The 20175-nt window shown below is 43.9% G+C and overlaps 1 protein-coding gene across 1 annotated transcript in view; it reads right to left on the reverse strand.

The window, feature by feature from the left end:
• Nucleotides 1–20175, reverse strand: part of COL27A1 (collagen type XXVII alpha 1 chain) — a 460501-nt gene that overhangs the window by 85779 nt on the left and 354547 nt on the right. The window contains exons 38-41 of the mRNA XM_073590987.1: nt 16582–16635; nt 16386–16493; nt 16104–16157; nt 12136–12189 (exon numbers count right to left, since the gene is read on the reverse strand). Coding sequence (XP_073447088.1) covers nt 12136–12189; nt 16104–16157; nt 16386–16493; nt 16582–16635 — 270 coding nt within the window. The remainder of the gene's footprint in view (nt 1–12135; nt 12190–16103; nt 16158–16385; nt 16494–16581; nt 16636–20175) is intronic.

Genomic DNA, 20175 nt, shown 5'->3' on the forward strand with positions numbered 1-20175 from the left:
TGAGCTGAATTCCATTTTTGTCTCTGATCTGTTGATCTTTTGCTCTGTCTTCAGAATATACCTGAGTGCTGATATAGTCTTTTGAAGCCTAGCGACTTCAGGGCCTGTTTTTCCTATCAGTCGGTTGGCTCATTTTGATAGGGTTTTTGCGGATGGCAGACAGCAGCTTTCCTATCCTGTCCTATGTAGTTAGCTTGGGCCCCATCATTTGCTCAACCTATCTTTCTATCTGTGTTAGTGTTTTCATCTTGCTTCACCGTCATTATATGTTGGGGGCTGCCTATTGCTTTGGGGTCTGCTCTGGGGCAGTTTAGTTTTTCCCCTTTCTGTCTTTAGGCTATGTAGCACTCCGGCTGTGATCGAGGGGTCTAGGGCACCGTAGGAACCCCCCACGGCTACTGCTAGTTGTTGTGGATAGGTTCAGGGGTCTGCAATCCGATAGCTGCCAACCTCTCTGGTTTTTCTGGACTTAGCTGGTATTTTGTTTTTTCCTCCTTCGGTGACTCATCATAACAGGCCCCTTTACATTTAGCGATGCACCAGCGATCCCGACAACGATACGACCCGGTCAGGATTGCTAGTGCATCGCTAAATGGTCGCTAGTGAGCTGCCACACAGGCAGATCTCACAGCGATGCAGCAGCGATACAGCGGTCGTTACTTAGCTTTCAGAAGCGGCGATCCTGACGTCCTCCTGCCCGCATCCACGCGTCGCTCGTCGGCGCCAGCAGGAAGCCCAGCAGGACGCGCCCGACGAGAAATAGAGCTGCGCGATCAACGACAGACAGCGGGGGAGCCGGTCGGAGGTAAGTATCACACATAGCGATATTGCTAGCGATATCGCTGCTGCGTCACCAAATCGGTGATGCTTTAGCGATATTGCTAGTGATATCGCTATGTGTAAAACCCTCTTTAGGGTGACTAGATCCCAAAGGATCATTGTCTTTGGCCCAGTTTCAAGATATGGTTCTCAGTAGAGTGATACAGAAGTTAGATGATATTTTTTTAAAAGGTTATACTCCTCATCATAATTGGCTAAATTGCAAAAGCAACTTTGCTATTATAAAATATTCTCTCTGTTCTCAATAAGAGATTTTTAATTAATTTTGTACTACTCGTTGTCTAGGCAACCAGCTACCTCTTCAGTCTATCAGTAGTGGCCAATCTCCTCAGAAAGAAGTGCAGCGTTTAGAAGCTCTATCCAGTGGAGCTAGTAAGTGGTGCTCTGAAGCTGGTCCGGTGGATTCAGTCCCCTTACATTCCTCCAATGCTGCAAAGGGAAAGCTGCCCCAGCTTCCAGCATTGAGAGTGCACAATTCTGGAATTCCACAGTTTACAGGTACGGCAATGGTCTTCTAGCATGACTTCACTAGAACACAAGTCTAGATGGGCCAAAGAAGTAAAACATTTGCACAGAGGGCCTTCACACACAGCAAGGTTGTATTCTGTTACTGTTATTCACTGATTTAAAAAAGTTTTCAGGAAAATTTGTATGTACTCTTATTTTCATCACTGTAAAATTCTGCATTTTTTTGTCGCATTCAAGGTCTAGGATTCGAGTACTCTCTGTTGTGAAATCATTTTCTGGTCTGCCTCTGGTTTCTGGTGAGGGAGCTGGCTGTGCTGACAGAGGAGTTGTGAGTTCTCTTTCCGGGCTCCCTCTGGTGGTGGCAGGAGGTAATGAAGCTGATCTAATTAAGAGACCTGCCACCTGATAATGAGGAAGAGGATTGGACATCTGGAGTCTCAGACTGGATTTAAGACAGCTGACTCCCTATTCCCATGCTGGTGATTTTTTCCTGCCTCCTGAGGTCTTAGTTTCCAGCTCAGTTCCTGCCTTCTCAAGCTAAGTTGTCTTTGCTAATGTTCACATTTGATTTGGTTTGGTCTATTCAGTTTTTCGTGTGGTCAGCCAGCCCCGACTGGGGCTGTGCTAAATTTCCACTCTTATGTCACTGTATGTGCCAGTTTTCTTTTTGTTCCTTAATAGATTGGCCTCTTTTTGCTCTGTTCTCAGAATATGCCAGAGTGCTGATATAGTGGGAGAAGTCTAGTTACTTCAGGTTATATTTTGCGTTTCAGAAGTGTTGGACATTTTTGCAGGGTTTTTTGGCGTGATTGCAGACAGTATCTTTCCTTTCCTGTCCTTTCTAGCTAGTGTGGGCCCCATCGTTTGCTCAGCCTATTTTCCTACCTGTGTTCGTGTTTTCATCTGTCTCACCGTCAATACATGTGTGGGGGGCTGTCTATTCCTTTGTGGTCTGCTCTGGGGCAGTTTTAGATTTCCCCTTTTCTTGTTTTAGGCTTATTTAGTCCTCCGGCTGTGACGAGGCTACTGTTAGTTGTGTGGTTAGGATCAGGGGTCTGCAATCCGCGTAGCTACCAACCTCTCTGGTCTTCTGTGACTTTGCTTGGTCTTGTTTTCCTCCTCGGTGACCCATTCATAACAACTCTCACTCAAAGATTGTGCAGGAGCTTCCTAGAGTTATATTCTGACACACCATCCATGGTACGTGCAATACAAGACACCAATTTATAGAATTCAGCAAGAAAATATGTAAAGTAATATCTGCCAAAGCTCTGCTGTTATGGTGAGATGATTGGAGCAACAAATCTGGATCTCAACAAAATCTAAATTTTTTTCTTCAGTTCTAGAATCAAGTATTGATAAGAATTTAACAGATGAATCAAAGAATTAGTGGTCAAAACCTCACATTTCCATGGAGGAGTGGATAAAAGAGCATAACAACTGTATAATACATGGGTCTACTAGAACCTTCCATACAGCGTCGGACTGGAACACCTTGGGCCCACCAGAGAAAATCATTCTTGGGGCCCACTATGTAGCTGCATAGAGTTAAATACCAGACCACCAATTATGCGGTAAAACACGCTAATATCCGGGTATAATATAAGGTTGTACATGTCTTAATTATGTAGCAGGAGTTGGGGTAGCCCCCTCATAGAATATAAAGCAGCCCCCTCACATAGTATAATGCAGCCATCTCATGGAATATAATGCAGCCATCTCATAGAATATAATACTGCCCCCCTCATAGGGTATAATACTGCCCCCCTCATAGGGTATAATGCACCCCCTCATAGGGTATAATGCACCCCCTCATAGGGTATAATGCACCCCCTCATAGGGTATAATACTGCCCCCCTCATAGGGTATAATACTGCCCCCCTCATAGGTCATAGGGTATAATGCACCCCCTCATAGGGAATAATGCTGCCCCCTCATAGGGTATAATACTGCCCCCCTCATAGGGTATAATACTGCCCCCCTCATAGGGAATAATGCACCCCCTCATAGGGAATAATGCACCCCCTCATAGGGTATAATACTGCCCCCCTCATAGGGTATAATGCTGCCCCCTCATAGGGTATAATGCTGCCTCCTCATAGGGTATAATGCTGCCCTCCTCATAGGGTATAATGCTGCCTCCTCATAGGGTATAATGCTGCCCTCCTCATAGGGTATAATGCTGCCCTCCTCATAGGGTATAATGCTGCCCCCTCATAGGGTATAATGCTGCCCCCTCATAGGGTATAATACTGCCCCCCTCATAGGGTATAACGCTGCCCCATCATAGGGTATAATGCTATATAGATATATAGATATAGAGTTAGATAGATATAGATAGAAAGATAGATGTAGAAATAGATAGATATAGAGATAGATAGTAGATAATGGATAGAAAGTAGATAATGGATAGATATAGATAGAAAGATTCATAGAGATAGATAAAGATAGATAGAGATAGATATAAAGATAGATATAGAAAGAAATATAGATAGATAGATAGATAGATAGATAGATAGATATAGAGATAGATAGATATATAGATAGAGATAGATAATAGATAGAGATATACAGATAGATAGATATATAGATAGAGATAGATAATAGATAGAGATATACAGATATAATAATAATAATAATATAGACATATATAGATAGATATAGAGATAAATATATATAGATAGATGGCTATAAATAAAAATAGATATATAGATATATATATAGAGATAGATATAGAGATAATAGATATAGAGATAGATAGATAGATAGATAGATAGATATAGAGACAGATAGATATAGAAAGATAGATAGATATAGAGATAGATATAGAGATAATAGCTAGATATAGAGATATGTATAGAGATAGATAGATATAGAGTTAGAAAGATAGATAGATAGAGATAGCTAGCTAGATAGATGGATAGATAGATATAGATAATAGAGATAATAGATAGATATAATAGATAGATATAGAGATAGATATAGAGATAGATGGATAGATCAATAGATAGATAGATAAAGAGAGAGAGATGGAGATAGAGATAGATAATGAGATATAGAGATAGATATAGAGATATAGTGTTAGATAGAAAGATAGATATAGAGATAGATAGATATAGAGATAATATATAGATAGATAGATATAGAGATAATATATAGATAGCTATAGAGAGAGAGATATAGAGATAGATATAGAGAGAAACAGATATAGATATAGAGATAGATATAGAGATAGATAGGTAGATAGATATAGAGATAATAGATAGATATAGAGATAGATAGATATAGATATAAAAATAGAGACAGAGAGAGCGGTAGATAGAGAGATAGATACAGAGATCGATAAATAGATAGAGAGATAGATATAGATAATAGAGATAGATAGATAAAGATAGATAATAAATATAGAGATAACAGATAGATATAGAGATAGAGTAAGATAGAAAGATATAGAGATAGGTAGCTATAGATAATAGAGATAGCTAGATAGATAGACATAATAGATAGATATAGATATAGATAGATATAGAGATAGATAGAAAGATAGATATAGAGATAGATGTAGAGATAGAAAGATAGATATAGAGATAGAGCGATAGATAGATAGATAGAGATAAATAGATAGATAGATAAAGATAGATAGATATAGAGATAGATTTAGAGATAGAAAGATAGATAGATATACAGAGAGATAGATATAGAGATAAATAGATAGATAGATATAGAGAGAAATAGATATAGATATAGAGATAATAGATATATATAGAGATAGATAGATAGATAGATAGATAGATATAGATATAGAGAGAGATAGATACAGAGAAAAGATATAGAGATAAATAGATAGAGAAAGATAGATATATAGATATAGAGATAGAAAGATAGATAGATATACAGAGAGATAGATATAGAGATAGATAGAGATATATAGATAGATAGCTATAGAGATAGATATAGAGAGAAATAGATATAGATATAGAGATAGATATAGAGATAGATAGAGATAGATATATAGATACCACCATGGTTACTTACCGGTAGCCGGTTTTTCCGGAACCCATGACAGCACCACATGAGAGAGGGATCCGCCCCGCCAGGACAGGAACCTACTGAGACATAAGGGGCGGCACCTCTCCCCCGCTTCAGTTGGGTTACAGAGCATTGAGAGGACTTCCCGGTTAGTTACATGTTTATCCAACACCACAACACTCAAAACACCCTACTAATTGTGCACACCATACAGTGAAAAAGGGGGGGAATGTACGGGTGCTGTCATGGGTTCCGGAAAAACCGGCTACCGGTAAGTAACCATGGTGGTTTTCCCTTCACCCATGACAGCACCACATGAGAGATTTTTGGAGACTTCGAAACACCTTAGGGAGGGACCACCGCTTGCAGCACCCTTCTACCAAAGGTTAAGTCAGCAGAGGAGGATAGATTTAATCTATAGTGCTTAAAGAAGGTTGAAGGTGAGGCCCAGGTAGCGGCCTTACAAATCTGTTCGATTGATACCTCTGCCTTTTCAGCCCAGGAGGTCGCCACGGCTCTGGTGGAATGAGCCTTGATGCCGTCAGGAATCGGGATACCACTAGCTGAATAGGCTACACTAATGGCTTCCCTGATCCATCTAGCAATAGTCCCTTTTGAAACCCCATAGCCTTTCCTGGCACCCTGAAAAGCTACGAATAGGGACTGTGACCTCCTCCACTGGCTAGTGGCAGATTTATATTCTACAAGAGCTCTTTTAACATCCAGACTATGGAATTTTTCCTCCCCCAGATTTTTTGGATTTTCGCAAAAGGATGGAAGAACAATTTCCTGACCCCGATGGAAATCTGACACTACCTTGGGCAGGTAACTGGGGTCTGTTCTTAACACTACCCTATCCTGAAAGACTTGCGTATAAGGAGGATTTACTGAGAGAGCCTGTAAGTCGCTTATCCTGCGGGCTGATGTGAGGGCTACTAACAGGATCGTTTTTAGGGTTAAAAACTTTAGGGGTAGCTGATGTAATGGCTCATACGGTTCTTTTGTAAGGGCTTCTAACACCAGGTTTAAATCCCAGGGGGCTATTCTAGGTATTGGAATAGGTCTAGCTCTATGGCAGGATTTAATAAATCTGGCTATCCACCTATCTGATGCCAGTTTGCAATTGTAGAGCGCCCCTAGTGCCGACACCTGAACCTTAAGTGTGTTTACTGCTAACCCCATCTGCAACCCAGATTGTAAGAACTCTAGGATGTCACTAATCGGAGGTTCTTTCCCTAACGGCTTACCCAAGAACTGTAGGAACTTATCCCATGTTCTGCCGTAGATGTTAGTAGTCACCGGTTTCCTGCTTTTTTGCAGAGTGGCCACCAGCCCAGGGGAGAACCCCCTATCTATTAAAAGCGACCTTTCAAATTCCACGCCGTCAGATGGAATCCTTTGACCTGAGCGTGTAATATTGGACCCTGAACTAGTAGGTCCGGGATTTCTGGCAGAACCCAAGGATCGGAGAGGGACATCTTCCGTAGCAGAGCGAACCAGGGCCTTTTTGGCCAAAATGGAGCTATTAGAATCACCCTGGCTTGATCGTTTCTGATTTTTCTTACCACAGTCGGGATCAGAGCTACTGGGGGGAACGCGTAAGCCAGTCTGAAGTTCCACTGGATGTGCAATGAGTCCACTGCCCATGGGTTTTCCCTTGGGTTTAGAGAGCAGAACCTTTCTGTTTGCCTGTTGTGCTTGTTTGCAAAGAGGTCTATCACCGGTTCCCCCCAAAGCTGAATTAACTTTTGAAAAATAGATCGGTTTAGTGCCCATTCTCCTTGCCTCAGGGTATTGCGACTCAGGAAATCTGCCTCTATGTTTTCTGCCCCTTTTATGTGTAGGGCTGTCACGGAGTGTAGGTGATCCTCTGCCCTGCTCAGAATGTTTGCTGCTGCTTCCATTAAGGAGTGTGATCTTGTCCCTCCTTGGTGGTTGATGTATGCCACTGCTACCTTGTTGTCTGACATGATGCGTACATCTTGACCCTGGAGTAGCGGAATGAAGTGGTTTAGGGCCTTGCCCACTGCCCACAGTTCTCTCAGGTTGGAGGATGCCTGCCTTTCTTGAGGTGTCCAGGAACCCTGACCTATGAGGCCCCTTAGGTGTGCCCCCCACCCCGAGGAGCTTGCATCTGTTAAAATTATATCTGTCGCCTGTCTGTCCCATGGTATTCCTAAGGTCAGATTTGTCTCGTTCAACCACCAGTTGAGAGAGTCTCTGGTTTTTAAGGAAAGCTCCAGCTTTCCTTCCAAACGCCCTCTTAGCGATCTTTGTGCTCTTAGTATCTCCCCCTGGAGTTGCCGGGTGTGAAACTGAGCCCACCTGACCGCCGGAATACAGGATGTTAGGGTACCTAGCAGGGACATTGCTTTTCTTAATGTCATACATGGTTGGTTTCGGCCCACCAAGGCCAGATTTTGCACCTTCTCTATCTTGGACTCTGGGAGCAGACACTCTTGCCTTTCTGAGTCCAGTATAAATCCTAGGAAGGTCTGTTTCTTTAGGGGTTGTAATTTTGATTTTTTGAAATTGACTATCCACCCTAACTCTTGCAAGGTGTTGATCACCTGAGTCAGCTGTGCTGTACAGTGGTCCTCTGAACTGCTCACTATAAGAAAATCGTCCAGGTATGGTATTATGACCGTATCGTGAATCCGGAGAAAGGCTGTCACTTCCGCTATGACCTTGGTGAAGACCCTCGGGGCTATGGATATGCCAAACGGAAGAGCCCTGAACTGAAAGTGCCTTAGTGTGCCCTGAATATAAAGCGCTACCCTCAGGTATTTCTGGTAATCTGGATGGATAGGGATGTGGTAATACGCATCCTTTAAATCGACTACGGCCATGAAGCAATCTTGATGTAGCAGCTTCACTGCCGTAGTTACTGATTCCATCTTGAAGGTCGGGTTCTTTATCCATAGATTGAGGCGTCTGAGATTTATGATTGTCCTGAATGACTGATCCGGTTTTTTTATTAGGAAAAGGGGCGAATAAAACCCCTTTCCTTCCTGTAAGCGTGGCACCTCGGACAGTACCCGCTTGTCTATCAGGCTCAGGATTTCCGTTTCTAAGGCCAGTTGTTCTTCGGTCATCTTCCTGATAGGTGTGATGACGACCACGGATTTTGGCTGACGAATAAAGGGGATTTTCAGGCCTTCTTTTAGGATGCTCAGAATCCAGGTGTTGGAGGAGATCTTTTCCCAGGCCTGGAAAAAGAGTGCCAATCTCGCTCCTACTGGAATACTGGCGTCACTGTGGTGACTTTTTGGAGGTGGAGGTGCCTCCACCAAACATAAACCCTGATTCTTTCTTCTTTTTATCCTCCCATCTTCTCCTGTCAGCGGGAGGACGTCCTCTATTGAATCTTCCCCTCCGAAAGGGCTGTCTCCTCTGATCCATAGGGAATCTGGGGAAGCCTTTTTTCTTATCGCCTGCTTTCTCCAGAATATCGTCCAAGTTTTTGCCGAACAGGAATCGGCCATCGCAGGGGAGAGAGCACAATTTGGCCTTGGACTGAAGGTCACCCGGACAGCCTTTAAGCCATAACGCGCGTCTAGCAGCATTTGATAGTGACGCTGCTCTGGCTGTTAATCGCATAGAGTCCGCCGAGGTATCTGCCAGAAAAGCCGCTGCCCCGTGCAAGAGATACATGTCTGATAAGATCTTCTCTCTTGGGACCCTTGACGCCAGCTTCTCTTCTAACTGCTGCAGCCAGATCATGAGGGAGCGTGCCGTGCAGGTGCCCGCTATCGCCGGCTTAAGACCTCCTGCTGTTGCTTCCCATGCGTGCCTCAAATATGAGTCCGCTTTTTTGTCTAGCGGGTCTCTAAGAACCCCTGCGTCTTCCAAGGGCAGGGCCGACCTTTTGGAAGACCTGGACACCGCTGCATCTATTTTTGGGACTTTGTCCCATATTTCCGTATCCTTGTATTCAAAGGGGTATCGCCTCTTAGAAGCGGATGGAAGGGCCCCCGATTTTTCAGGCTTTTTCCACTCCTTCTCAATAAGCGCCTGGATTTTCGCGTTTACTGGAAAGGTTCGTTTTTTCCTCTCCTGAAGCCCCCCAAACATGACGTCCTCTAGGGTTTTAGCCGCCCTTTCTTCCTGTAGGCCCATTGTGGTTCTAATGGCCTTTAGGAGGGCATCTGTATCTTCTACAGGGAAACATGGCTTACCCCCTGTGTCACTATCTGAGGAGTCTGAGGAGGATGATTTTTCCGCCTGAGATGATACTGATGCGGAATCTGAGGGGGAACTAGGGAAATCCTTCCTGCTTTTTTTCCCTTTTTTCAATAAGGACTTAATTGAGCCTTCCATTTCTGACCTGAGGGCAGATATTAGATTGGCTGCGAAACTAGGCGCTTCCTCCGCCATAGTTCGCTGAATGCACGAAGCACAGAGATCTTTTTGCCAGTCTCTTGCTAGGGGAGATTTACATATAGCACAATCCCTATTGTTCTTCTTGCTTCCTGCTTTTCTGGGCCTTTCCTACAGGGTGAAGCATACAATAGAAAAAACCCCTATTAATATACTGCTGACATTCACGAAGATCACTCACCACCCGTAATCAAGGGTACCGGATTTGGAGGCTGCGTCGGAGCACCTGACCCGCGCTCTTTGGACCTTGAGGAGTGCCCCGACCTGCGGCTGGGGCGACTGCTGCTTGAATGGCTTCCATGCTTTCTGCCAGAGGGCTGTGAGGGAGGCAGGGACGCTGAACGTTCCTGCTCGGACTCCATCTTGCACCGCCGATCTACCGCTGTCTTCCCCTTTTAATTTGCATGCCTCCGCCTGGTGAGCGTCTTCCTCCCCTCCCCCCTGCGACCGCCGGCCCAGCGCTTCCGAAAGCCGGCCGGCGTCGCACCCGGCGCCATTACACCGTCGCCTTCTGCTGACGTCAGCCGGCGCACCCAGCATTCCAAGCGCCGCTGACGTCAGCGGCCGGAAGACGCCAGCGTCTCTCCCCTGCCACGGGGATCGAGATGCGGCGTGCGCGAGGGGAGGGCGGCGCGGTGGGGGCTTCCCGGAGTCACCGGGATCCCATCCACGCCCGCACGAACCCGGAGCCCCAGGGACCCCGGGGACTGCGCTTCCAGGACCCGACGGCCGGCGCTACAGGTAAGCTACCTGTTCTTCCCGCGCCGGGACGGGCCTGGGTCTTCTTTCTCTTCGCCCATGACAGGCACCGCCACAGTGGGATTCCTTCCAGGACAGGAACCCAACTGAAGCGGGGGAGAGGTGCCGCCCCTTATGTCTCAGTAGGTTCCTGTCCTGGCGGGGCGGATCCCTCTCTCATGTGGTGCTGTCATGGGTGAAGGGAAAATAGATATAAAGATAGATATAGAGATAGATATAGATATAGAGATAGAGCGATAGATAGCGAGAGATATAGATATAGAGATAGATAGATACAGAGAAAAGATATAGAGATAGATAACGGATAGATAAATAGATAGATAGGTATAGAGATAGATAGATATAGATATTAGATAGAGATATATATAGATAAAGATAGATAGATATAGATGGTAGCTAGATAGATAATAAATATAGAGATAATAAATATAGAGATAGATAGAGTAAGATAGATAGATATAGAGGTAGATAGATAGACATAATAGATAGATATAGAGATATATATAGAAAGATATAGAGATAGATAGATATAGAGATAGATGTAGAGATAGAAAGATAGATATAAAGATAGAGCGATAGATAGAGATAGATATAGAAATAGATAGATATAGATAATAGATAGAGATTGATATAGAGATAGATAGATAGATAGATATAAGAGAGAGATATAGAGATATAGAGATAGATAGAGAGAGACAGATAGAGAGAGCGAGAGAGATATAAAAAAAACAAACAAAACACAATACTCACCTCTCCTCCTCGCTCCCACGCTGATCCCGGCTTCAGTGTCAGGAGCTGCCCCCTCTGCCAGACACACAGCGGGTGCGCGATGTAGTGACGTCATCGCGCACTGGCTGTGAGCCAGGAGCAGAGAGGACTGAGGGCGGCGCCTTACAGCTGTAGTCTGCAGAGCGGCTTACTGGGCTGGGGGCGGGGCCTCTGGGGGTGGAGACCTGAAATGATATTCACTGCTTCGCAGTGAATATTCATTTCTCTTTAGCAGCGGGGACAGGGGCTCCTGCCTCCTGACACCCGCTGCTGCTCCGCTGGCAGGGGCCCCATAGCAGCTGCATGGTGTGCGACACACCACTGGCTGGGGGCCCCTGGAGCAGCGGGGGCCCTAGGCAACTGCTGGCCCTGTATGCCAGCAGGTGCCAGGGCCCACCAGATGCCAGGGCCCACCGGAGAATCCACCGGTTCTCCGGTGGGCCAGTCCGACGCTGCTTCCATACCTGTAGCTTCTAATGTTTATTTGATCCAATTCCCTTTATACATTAGATTTCAATAAACAGATTTCTCCACACAATTTTTGCAGTTTTCAAAATTTGCTGTAGGACATTGACTTACATTTCCCAATATACCTCACACCATTGCTGAGAACATATCAGGCAGGAAATATTCATGATGGAGAAGTGTGATATCTAAATGATCAGCAGCATAACTATCCGCAACCCCCCCCCAAGATAAGTCTACATCAGATAACTCAGGATCCTATCACATGCTGCATTATTATAGGAAAGATTGAGAAGTTCAGGGTTAACCCAGGCTTCATATTAAAAGACTGATTTACAAAATACAATCAACGGTACCAGGAAAAATGTAATTCTAATATAATATTGACTGTGTATTTCCACCCTCCCTTGGGTGGCACAGACTTACCTTTTCACCTTTTACTCCTGGAGGCCCAACTGGACCTGGGGGACCTGCATGTCCCTATGGTAAAACAAGGAACATGATGTTTTGTTAGGCAACATTGAATCCATTAAACCACGGTCTACATTTACTACAATGCCATCACTCAGCTTTCATTGCAAGCTAAGGATATATTACCCAGAATTATTTTTTTTTCTTTTTGTGTAAAGTCTAGTAATACATTACTGATCCCCTACTCCTTATGTGCTGTTGTTTCCATGCTTTCCGCCTGATCTATGTTTACCAGGCTCCAGCAATGATTTGGCCAGTGATTAGCCACAGCAGTCACATGTCATTATTGCAGTAGAGTAAACCTAGTCCAGACAAAGGGGTTGTATGAGGTTGGACCAGGACTTTATTTTTAATATTCAGCACTAGGTAATGGGAGTACTGATCAAAAATGGAATGAAAGTTGAATGGGGTACATCTATTGCATATGCCAGGGGTCCCCAACCTGTAGCTCGGGAGCCACTTGTGGCTCACGGTCCCATGAATTGTGGCTTGCGGCTCTCTTCTAGCTTTGTGCATTAGCTCCATGTCTAGGAAACGGGTGTGAAGACCACATCTTAAAATAGTGAATTTTGTGAGTAGTCCAGCACAGAAGAGCAGATCTGGATGCACATACACTGGTCTTAGGGGTTTATAGATAATTTGAGTATGGTAGGCTGAAGACAAGCTGATACTACCTGTAAGAAGAGATACTTGAAGCTGGATGTAATAGTGTGTTGGGAGGAAACTGAATGGGGGTATTGTGGGCATTTTGCTTTGGGATGGTTTCTGTGTAAAAGCTTTGGTTATCATTGCACCCATAATGGGGACTTTGGTTGCCACTGCTGTGAGGGGGCAGTACCTGGATGTGGCTCGTGACCTTCTCTCAGAGCTGAATGTGGCTCTCAAGGTCAGGAAGGTTGGGGACCACTGGCATATGCTATGGAAATGTGTTGAGTGGGGGTGACCTCTCTGATTAAACAAGTATTCAGGATAAACATACAACTTGATTGTAGGGTGTGCATACTGGGCCTTCTGGGGGTGGGGATAGATTTAAGATCCCCTGTTACTAGTGCCATTCTGAGAATACTGTTTCTGGCCAGGAAACTTAACATTGCACTGGTTATACCGTAATCCTCAAACATTGGAGGAATTGAAAGCTAAAATTAATAATACCATATGCCTGGAGAGAGGTACTTAAATTAAAAGGAACTCAATAAAAAAAGTTTATAAATAAACAGGAACGTTGGTTGGACACCCCTGGGGTGGCATCTGTGGACCTACTCAGAATAACTGTACTAGACCGGTTGGTTATTTTGGCTTTTTAAATATTGTATGTTGAGGACATATAGATACCAATTATTTTCTGTTTGTAAACATGTTAGTTAACATACAACCAATGCTAGCTTTGGTATAATCCCTGTATTTAATAACGTGTAACCAGTCTTTGGGAAAATCTTCATTTGGACAAAATTGATAACTTTGTTTTGCATGGACTACCTTGGCAGGCATAGGACTATATAAACTTTAAGGGTTAGACTTGTTTATTAAGTTTGTGTTTGTACTATAATGTATGTGTTATGGCGGCGGAACACGCTTAAAAAAATATAAATATAAATAAAGCATGTTCGCCGCCCGGGGTCCACCGTGCTGCAGATGTAATAACCGCTGCTGAAAAGGCAGAGCACCAGGAGGGTAATGTGCACAGGGAAGGACTGCACCTGATGCACAAAAGCAAGCTCTGTTGGAACTCACAGAGCTGCACACAAGAACACAAACACAAAAACGCTGAGTCTGTATATACTGCACAGATAATCAGCGGCACACGTGCGGTAGCCAGAGATTGGGGTACTTAGAGACGTCACTATCACCAAATGGACTTACCGTGACTGGACGTGTGCACGGCGTCGCAGCTGCGGACGCCCAAAACGGCTACAAGCGCAGTTAGCAGGCGCAATGCAAGACGCTGGCTGCTGTAAAAGGTGGATCTTGAGCGCGCTGGCGCTAGCGCGCACACTGGCTGTATCTAAATCACTCACACATTCGTATTATCAGAGGGAAGGGGTTTCTTAATAAGTCCTTCACCAGTCCAAGCATCCATCACCAAACAAACAGCAGCAAGTATAGAAAATACTAGCGCATGGCATAGCGGCCATGTGCACTTTTTATAGCGTACGGGACCTGTCGGAAATCTCCAGAGCCCTGAGCATAACCAATCAAATCAGGAGCAGGACCTGAGCACCTGACTCCTGAACTCCAATGAGAGCTAGTCCCGTGAGCATGCTCAGAAGCAGGAAAAAAGGACTTAGCCTCTGGAGACAAATGTGAGAATCTGGGTTGCTGCATATGCATAGAATGACCCAGATTCCTAACAGTATGATGTATGTAGTTGTTTATAAAATCAAATAATCAATAAAAATGGAATGAAAGTGGAATCCTCTCACCATGGGAAACCTATAGTTTCTGTCATATTCAGTCATGGCAACAAGAGTTTTGACATCCTTGAAATTGTTCCAGAAAATGACAAATTTCTCCCAGAAAATTATTGCAATTACATGTTTGTTTCCTATGTGTATTGTGAACAACACAAAAACAGAAAGAGAAAAAAGGCAAATTGGACATAATTTCACACAAAACTCCAAAAATGAGCAGGACAAAATTCTTGGCACCTTTCCAAAATGGTGGTTAAACAACTTTGCTTCAAGCATGTGATGCTTGTTCAAACTCATCTATGGCAAGTAACAGGTGTGGGCCATATGAAAATCACAAGTCCATCTCCAGAGATCTTGATGTTCCTTTGTCCACAGTGCGCAACATTATCAAGGAGTTTACAACCCACAGCACTGTAGCTAATCTCCTTGGACTTGGACGGCAGAGAAAAATTGATGAAAGGTTACAATGCCTGATAGTCCGGATGGTGGATAAACCGCCCCAATCAAGGCCCAAAGAAATTGAAGCTGTCCTGCAGGCTCAGGGTGCAACAGTGTCAGCACAAACTATACATCGACATTTGAATAAATGAAACGCTATGGCAAGAGACCGAGGAGTACCCCACTGCTGACACAGAAACAAAAAAAAGCTAGAATGCAGTTTGTCAAAATGTACGTGAGTAAGCCAAAATCCTTCTGGGAAAGGGTCTTAGGGACAGATGAGACCAAGATAGAGTTTTCTGGTAAAGCACATCATTCTACTGTTTACCAAAAATGGAATGAAGCCTACAAAGAAAACAACACAGTACTTACAGTCAAATACGGTGGAGGTTGAAAGATGTTTTCATGTTGTTTTGCTGCCACTGACACTGGGTGCCTTGACTCTGTGCAAGGCATCATGAAATCTGACAGTTACCAAAGGATTTGGGGTAGCAACGAGAGTTCTGAAGTGACCAGCAATGAATCCAAATCTAAATTCCATTGACCACCTGTGGAAAGATCTTAAAATTGCTGTTGACAGAAGAGGCCTTCAAATATGAGAGACCCGGAGCAGTTTGCAAAAGAAGAGTGGTCCAATATTCCAGTTTAAAGGTGTAAGACGCTTGTAGATGGTTATAGGAAACAATTGATTGCAGTCATTTATTCCAAATTGTGTGGAACCAAATATTAAGTTGAGGGTGCCAACAATTTTGTACAGCCCCTTTTTTGGGGTTTTGTGTGAAATTATGTCCAATTTGCCTTTTTTCTCAGTTTTTTGGGGTTATTCCAATACACACAAAGGAAATATACAAGTGTATAATAAAACATGCGTAATTGCAATAGTTTCTTGGAGAAATACTTTATTTTCTGGAACAATTTCAAGTCTGCCAACACTCTGGCCATGACTGTACAATACTTAAAATCTACAAATATTCTCTTGGCTGTCTCAATGATGTCCACATTAGATGGATAGTCCTATTGCTCTCACATATTGCCAGCCGTGCTGTTTTAGTCTGATAACCTCATCAGAAATGTTACCTGATAGCCGCGGATTCCTGGTTCTCCTTGTGCACCCATCCTGCCAGGAGGGCCCTAGATGAGAAGAACTGTCATTTACAATCCTAAATAACAGGTAATCAATCAATTCTCTTTCAGATAGAAAATGAATAAGGTCTATTAGGTCGAGTCACGTAGGGGGATGATTTCTTCCAGCTCAACTTTTAGATTATATCCTTCTGCATAAATCATGGCCAAGGACTCTAATGTGGGTGAGCAACCCTGTACTAATTTTATTACACAGACATCATTTAATGTACTCACCACTGGCCCGAGGGTGCCTCTACTTCCCTTGGGCCCTTGATTCCCTGGTGGTCCTGGTTTCCCTGGAGAACCGGTTTCTCCAAGATGACCCTGAAAACCTTTGGTTCCCTGAAAATTAAGATGAATGTTTTAATTTAAGACCAGCCATTATACTGCCATGACTCATACTGGGTATGCTGCCATACTTGTGCTGTACCTTACGTCCAGGCTTGCCCTTTTCCCCTTGTTTTCCTGGTTTTCCTTCCACTCCCTGTAAATTAGAGTACAGGCATGTTAGGATGGCACATTCAAGGCTTACTTGAAGCAATTGTGAACTAACTGATAAGGATATGAAACCATTGAAGTGATTTTGGGAAGGTTCACCTGTCAATTCAGATCATATACTTCAGTTGTGTCACGTATCAGCCATTGCCATATACACGCGTGTAATTTGACCAAAGCAATCAATAACTAGTCAGGTGTATGATAGATGCATCCATTCATTTTGGCTCCTGACCACCATTATCGATCTTCAGTTGTGTTCTAAAAATCAGGACCTTGGAATAGGATAGTAATGTCTGAATACTTAGCTCTATGGGACCCAAATGCAGCCAGAAAAAATGTTTCAACTGAAGGCAAAACGAGAGCAAACCAGAGAACATTCCTTCCCACAGACACAAAAATGTCTCCATGTATAAAACATTGACTTGTGCCCCTGTCCAACACATAATGGGGCAGGAAATTTGAAGGATTATGCAGGCTACTCGTGAACTCCAACATCACAGATTTATAAGAAACATTCTGTCCTGTGCCCGACTTTCCTAGACTGAATAGTGATATATCTGGTATATCTGGTGTCTGTGCAGTGTGGTCCTGCACCACGGTGGGATGCAGTATGAGGAGCCGTTGTGCAGGATGACATAGATCAATCAATGAGCCGTTCCCGCTGCTGCCGCCAATCTCTATACATATGAAGCTAGATCAAAACCATCTCTTCAAGTAAAACACAGATCTTTGTGGTTTCCTGAGTCAGCAGTGAGATGTTCAGAAAACATTGGTCTCATGTAATAAACCTCTCCGGGAAAAAGTGCTGAAATAATTTTTCCTGTGCAGATGTGTGACTGATTGTGAAGGTGTTTCCATTGTAACCCATTATATTCTCGGTGCCCTTCTTCTAGTGAAGATTACAAAAAGAAACTTTATGTTCAGTCGGTCTTAAACATCATAGGCAAGTAGCTTTGTACGGTCCACATGTGCCAGGATGAGCTACAGGGGATCGGGAAGCATCAGAACCAAAATGTTGGGGAACAGTAATGTGCGTATGGACTTCTTTTTCAGTCATTTTTTCCTGTTATGGCTGGACAGGTCCCTATAATATGTAATTGAAGTATTTTAGGTAACAGACATATAAATTCTGGAAAATCTTTTTTGGTAACTCTGCATTATGCTATTCCTCTGCTATCCCTCCTAGAATTGAATGAATAAATGTACCAGTGGGCAGTACCACTTGGGGATGCGACATTGTTCAATCATTGCATGCTTTGTTAGGCATATACACACAACCCTTTACCAAGAGATATAGTAAGTTGTTGAATTTTTCAGACTAGAGATGGGCAAACCCAAACAGTAAAGTTCAGCATCCGTACTGAACACCTACTGTTTGGACACCGAAAATGGACTTCACCAGGAAGCCAGTGTTCCTGTTTGGGTTCGCCCCCCCCCCCGGGTGTTTCTCACGCTGCCACGAGACCGCAGCTGTGATCGGAGGTAAAAAGTTTTCCTATAGTCACAGGCATTGGCTGATGGGACTACTGCTCCCATCAGCCTACGCATACTGTCGCTAATAACAGTGAGAGCAGGCGGTAGCTGATGGGAGTGTTCATCAGCCGGCATCTGCGCTCTTAAATAAATAATCCTTAAAAAAAACAAAACGGTGTGAATTTCCCTGTAAATTTGATAACCAGCCAGGCAAAACTGACAGCTGCGGGATGCAACCCTCAGCTATCAGCTTTAGCCAGATTGGTTATCAAGAAAAGAGGGGTCCCCACGCTGGTTTTTAAATTATTTAAATAATTTAAAAAAATGCCGAGGGGTCCCTCCCATTTTTGACAACCAGCCAAGTTAAAGCAGACATCTGGGGGCTGGTAATCTCAGACTGGTAAGGGGCCATGAATATTGCCCCTCCCCCCAGCCTAAAAATAGCAGCCCGCAGCCGCCCAGAAAAGGAGTATCTATTAGATGAGCCAATTCTGGCGCTTTGCTGGACTCTTCCTACCTGCCCTGTGGTGGTGGCAACTGGGGTTCATTTGTGGGGTTGATGTCACCTTTGTATTTTCTGGTGACATCAAGCCCACGGATAAGTAATGGAGAGGCTTCTATAAAACACCTATCCATTACTAATCCTATAGTTATATTGTAATAAATAGGTATCTATCTTATAGACGTCTCTCCATTACTAATCCGTCGGCTTGATGTCACTGGACAATTCAAAGGTGACATCAACCCCACAAATATGAACCCCACTTGCCACTACCGCAAGGCAAGTGGGAAGAGCTGGGCAATACGCCAGAATTGGCGCATCCAATAAATGCGCCTTTTCTGGGCGGCTGCAGGCAAAAATACATGGCTCCTTCCCAGCCTGAGAATACCAACCCCCAGTTGTCTGCTTTAGCAAGGCTGGTTGTCAAAAATGGGTGAGGACTCCACAACGTTTTTTTTTTAAATTATTTAAATAATTAAAAAACAGCGTGGGACCCCTCTACTCTTGATAACAAGACTTGCTAACGCTGACAGCTGAGGGATGCAGTCCGCAGCTATCAGTTTTGCCTGGCTGGTTATCAAACATACAGGAAAACCCATGCCGTATTATTATTTTTTTTTAGCAACGGCTGATGAATATTACCATCAGCCGGCACCTACTCTCGCCTGCTATGGCGTAGGCTGATGGGAGAATTAGTCCCATCAACCGACGCCAGTGACCTCTGATCCCAGCTGCAAGCTCACGCTGTTATTTGGTAACGTGGGAACCACAGCTGTCTGACCGGCAGTAATGTTTTTACCGATCAGAGGCAGTGATTGAAGTGCTGTCATGTACATGACAGCGTGGAAAACACTGGATGTTCGGGTCCCCCACTGAATTTAATGGGCTTCGGGTTCAGGTCCAGATACTGTTCTGGTACCCGAACCCCAACTTTTTTTTAACTGTTCGGCAGGACCCGAACCATCCAGGGGTCCGTCCATCTCTAATGCAGACATTTGTAGAAGGAGTAATAGAGGAATAGCATGATGGAGAGTAATGGAAAACCTGCTTCAGTTTTCTTTTTTTCCAATTTTTATAGGGAATGCAAGCATTTTCAGTCACAGACATATTGAAAGCAGTGAAAGGTCCTCTTCACAAAATTACTATGATTAGAGAGGCTGACTACTGCTCTTTTCCTCTCCCATGCTTTTTACTGCAGCATTACCTATTTCCACACCTACTAGGAAGTTGGGTAGGCTGATGGTAAGTTATAGGAAAATAAAGCACTGTTAAGAAGGGGTCCCTGAAGCACGGATGTCAGTAACCTCTCGCTGTGTCCGAAGTATTTGGCAGACAACGCCATCCATATTTTGTACTTTTTGTGACCCATGAGGAGAGTACATGCCATAATGCATAAGCAGAAGGGACAAGTCAATTTTACTTGCTGTGCTACATATTAAACTATGCAAATTTTCAGCAAAGAGACTGTAGCACATTGAATATAAAAGCCAGACTGTAGCATGACTTCATTAGTAACATATACACACGTGACTACAGCCAAGTCAGAGTAAG

This window comes from Dendrobates tinctorius, unplaced genomic scaffold (assembly GCF_039654945.1).
Source record: "Dendrobates tinctorius isolate UK_male_01 unplaced genomic scaffold, ASM3965494v1 ptg000120l, whole genome shotgun sequence".
Lineage (NCBI taxonomy): Eukaryota > Metazoa > Chordata > Amphibia > Anura > Dendrobatidae > Dendrobates > Dendrobates tinctorius.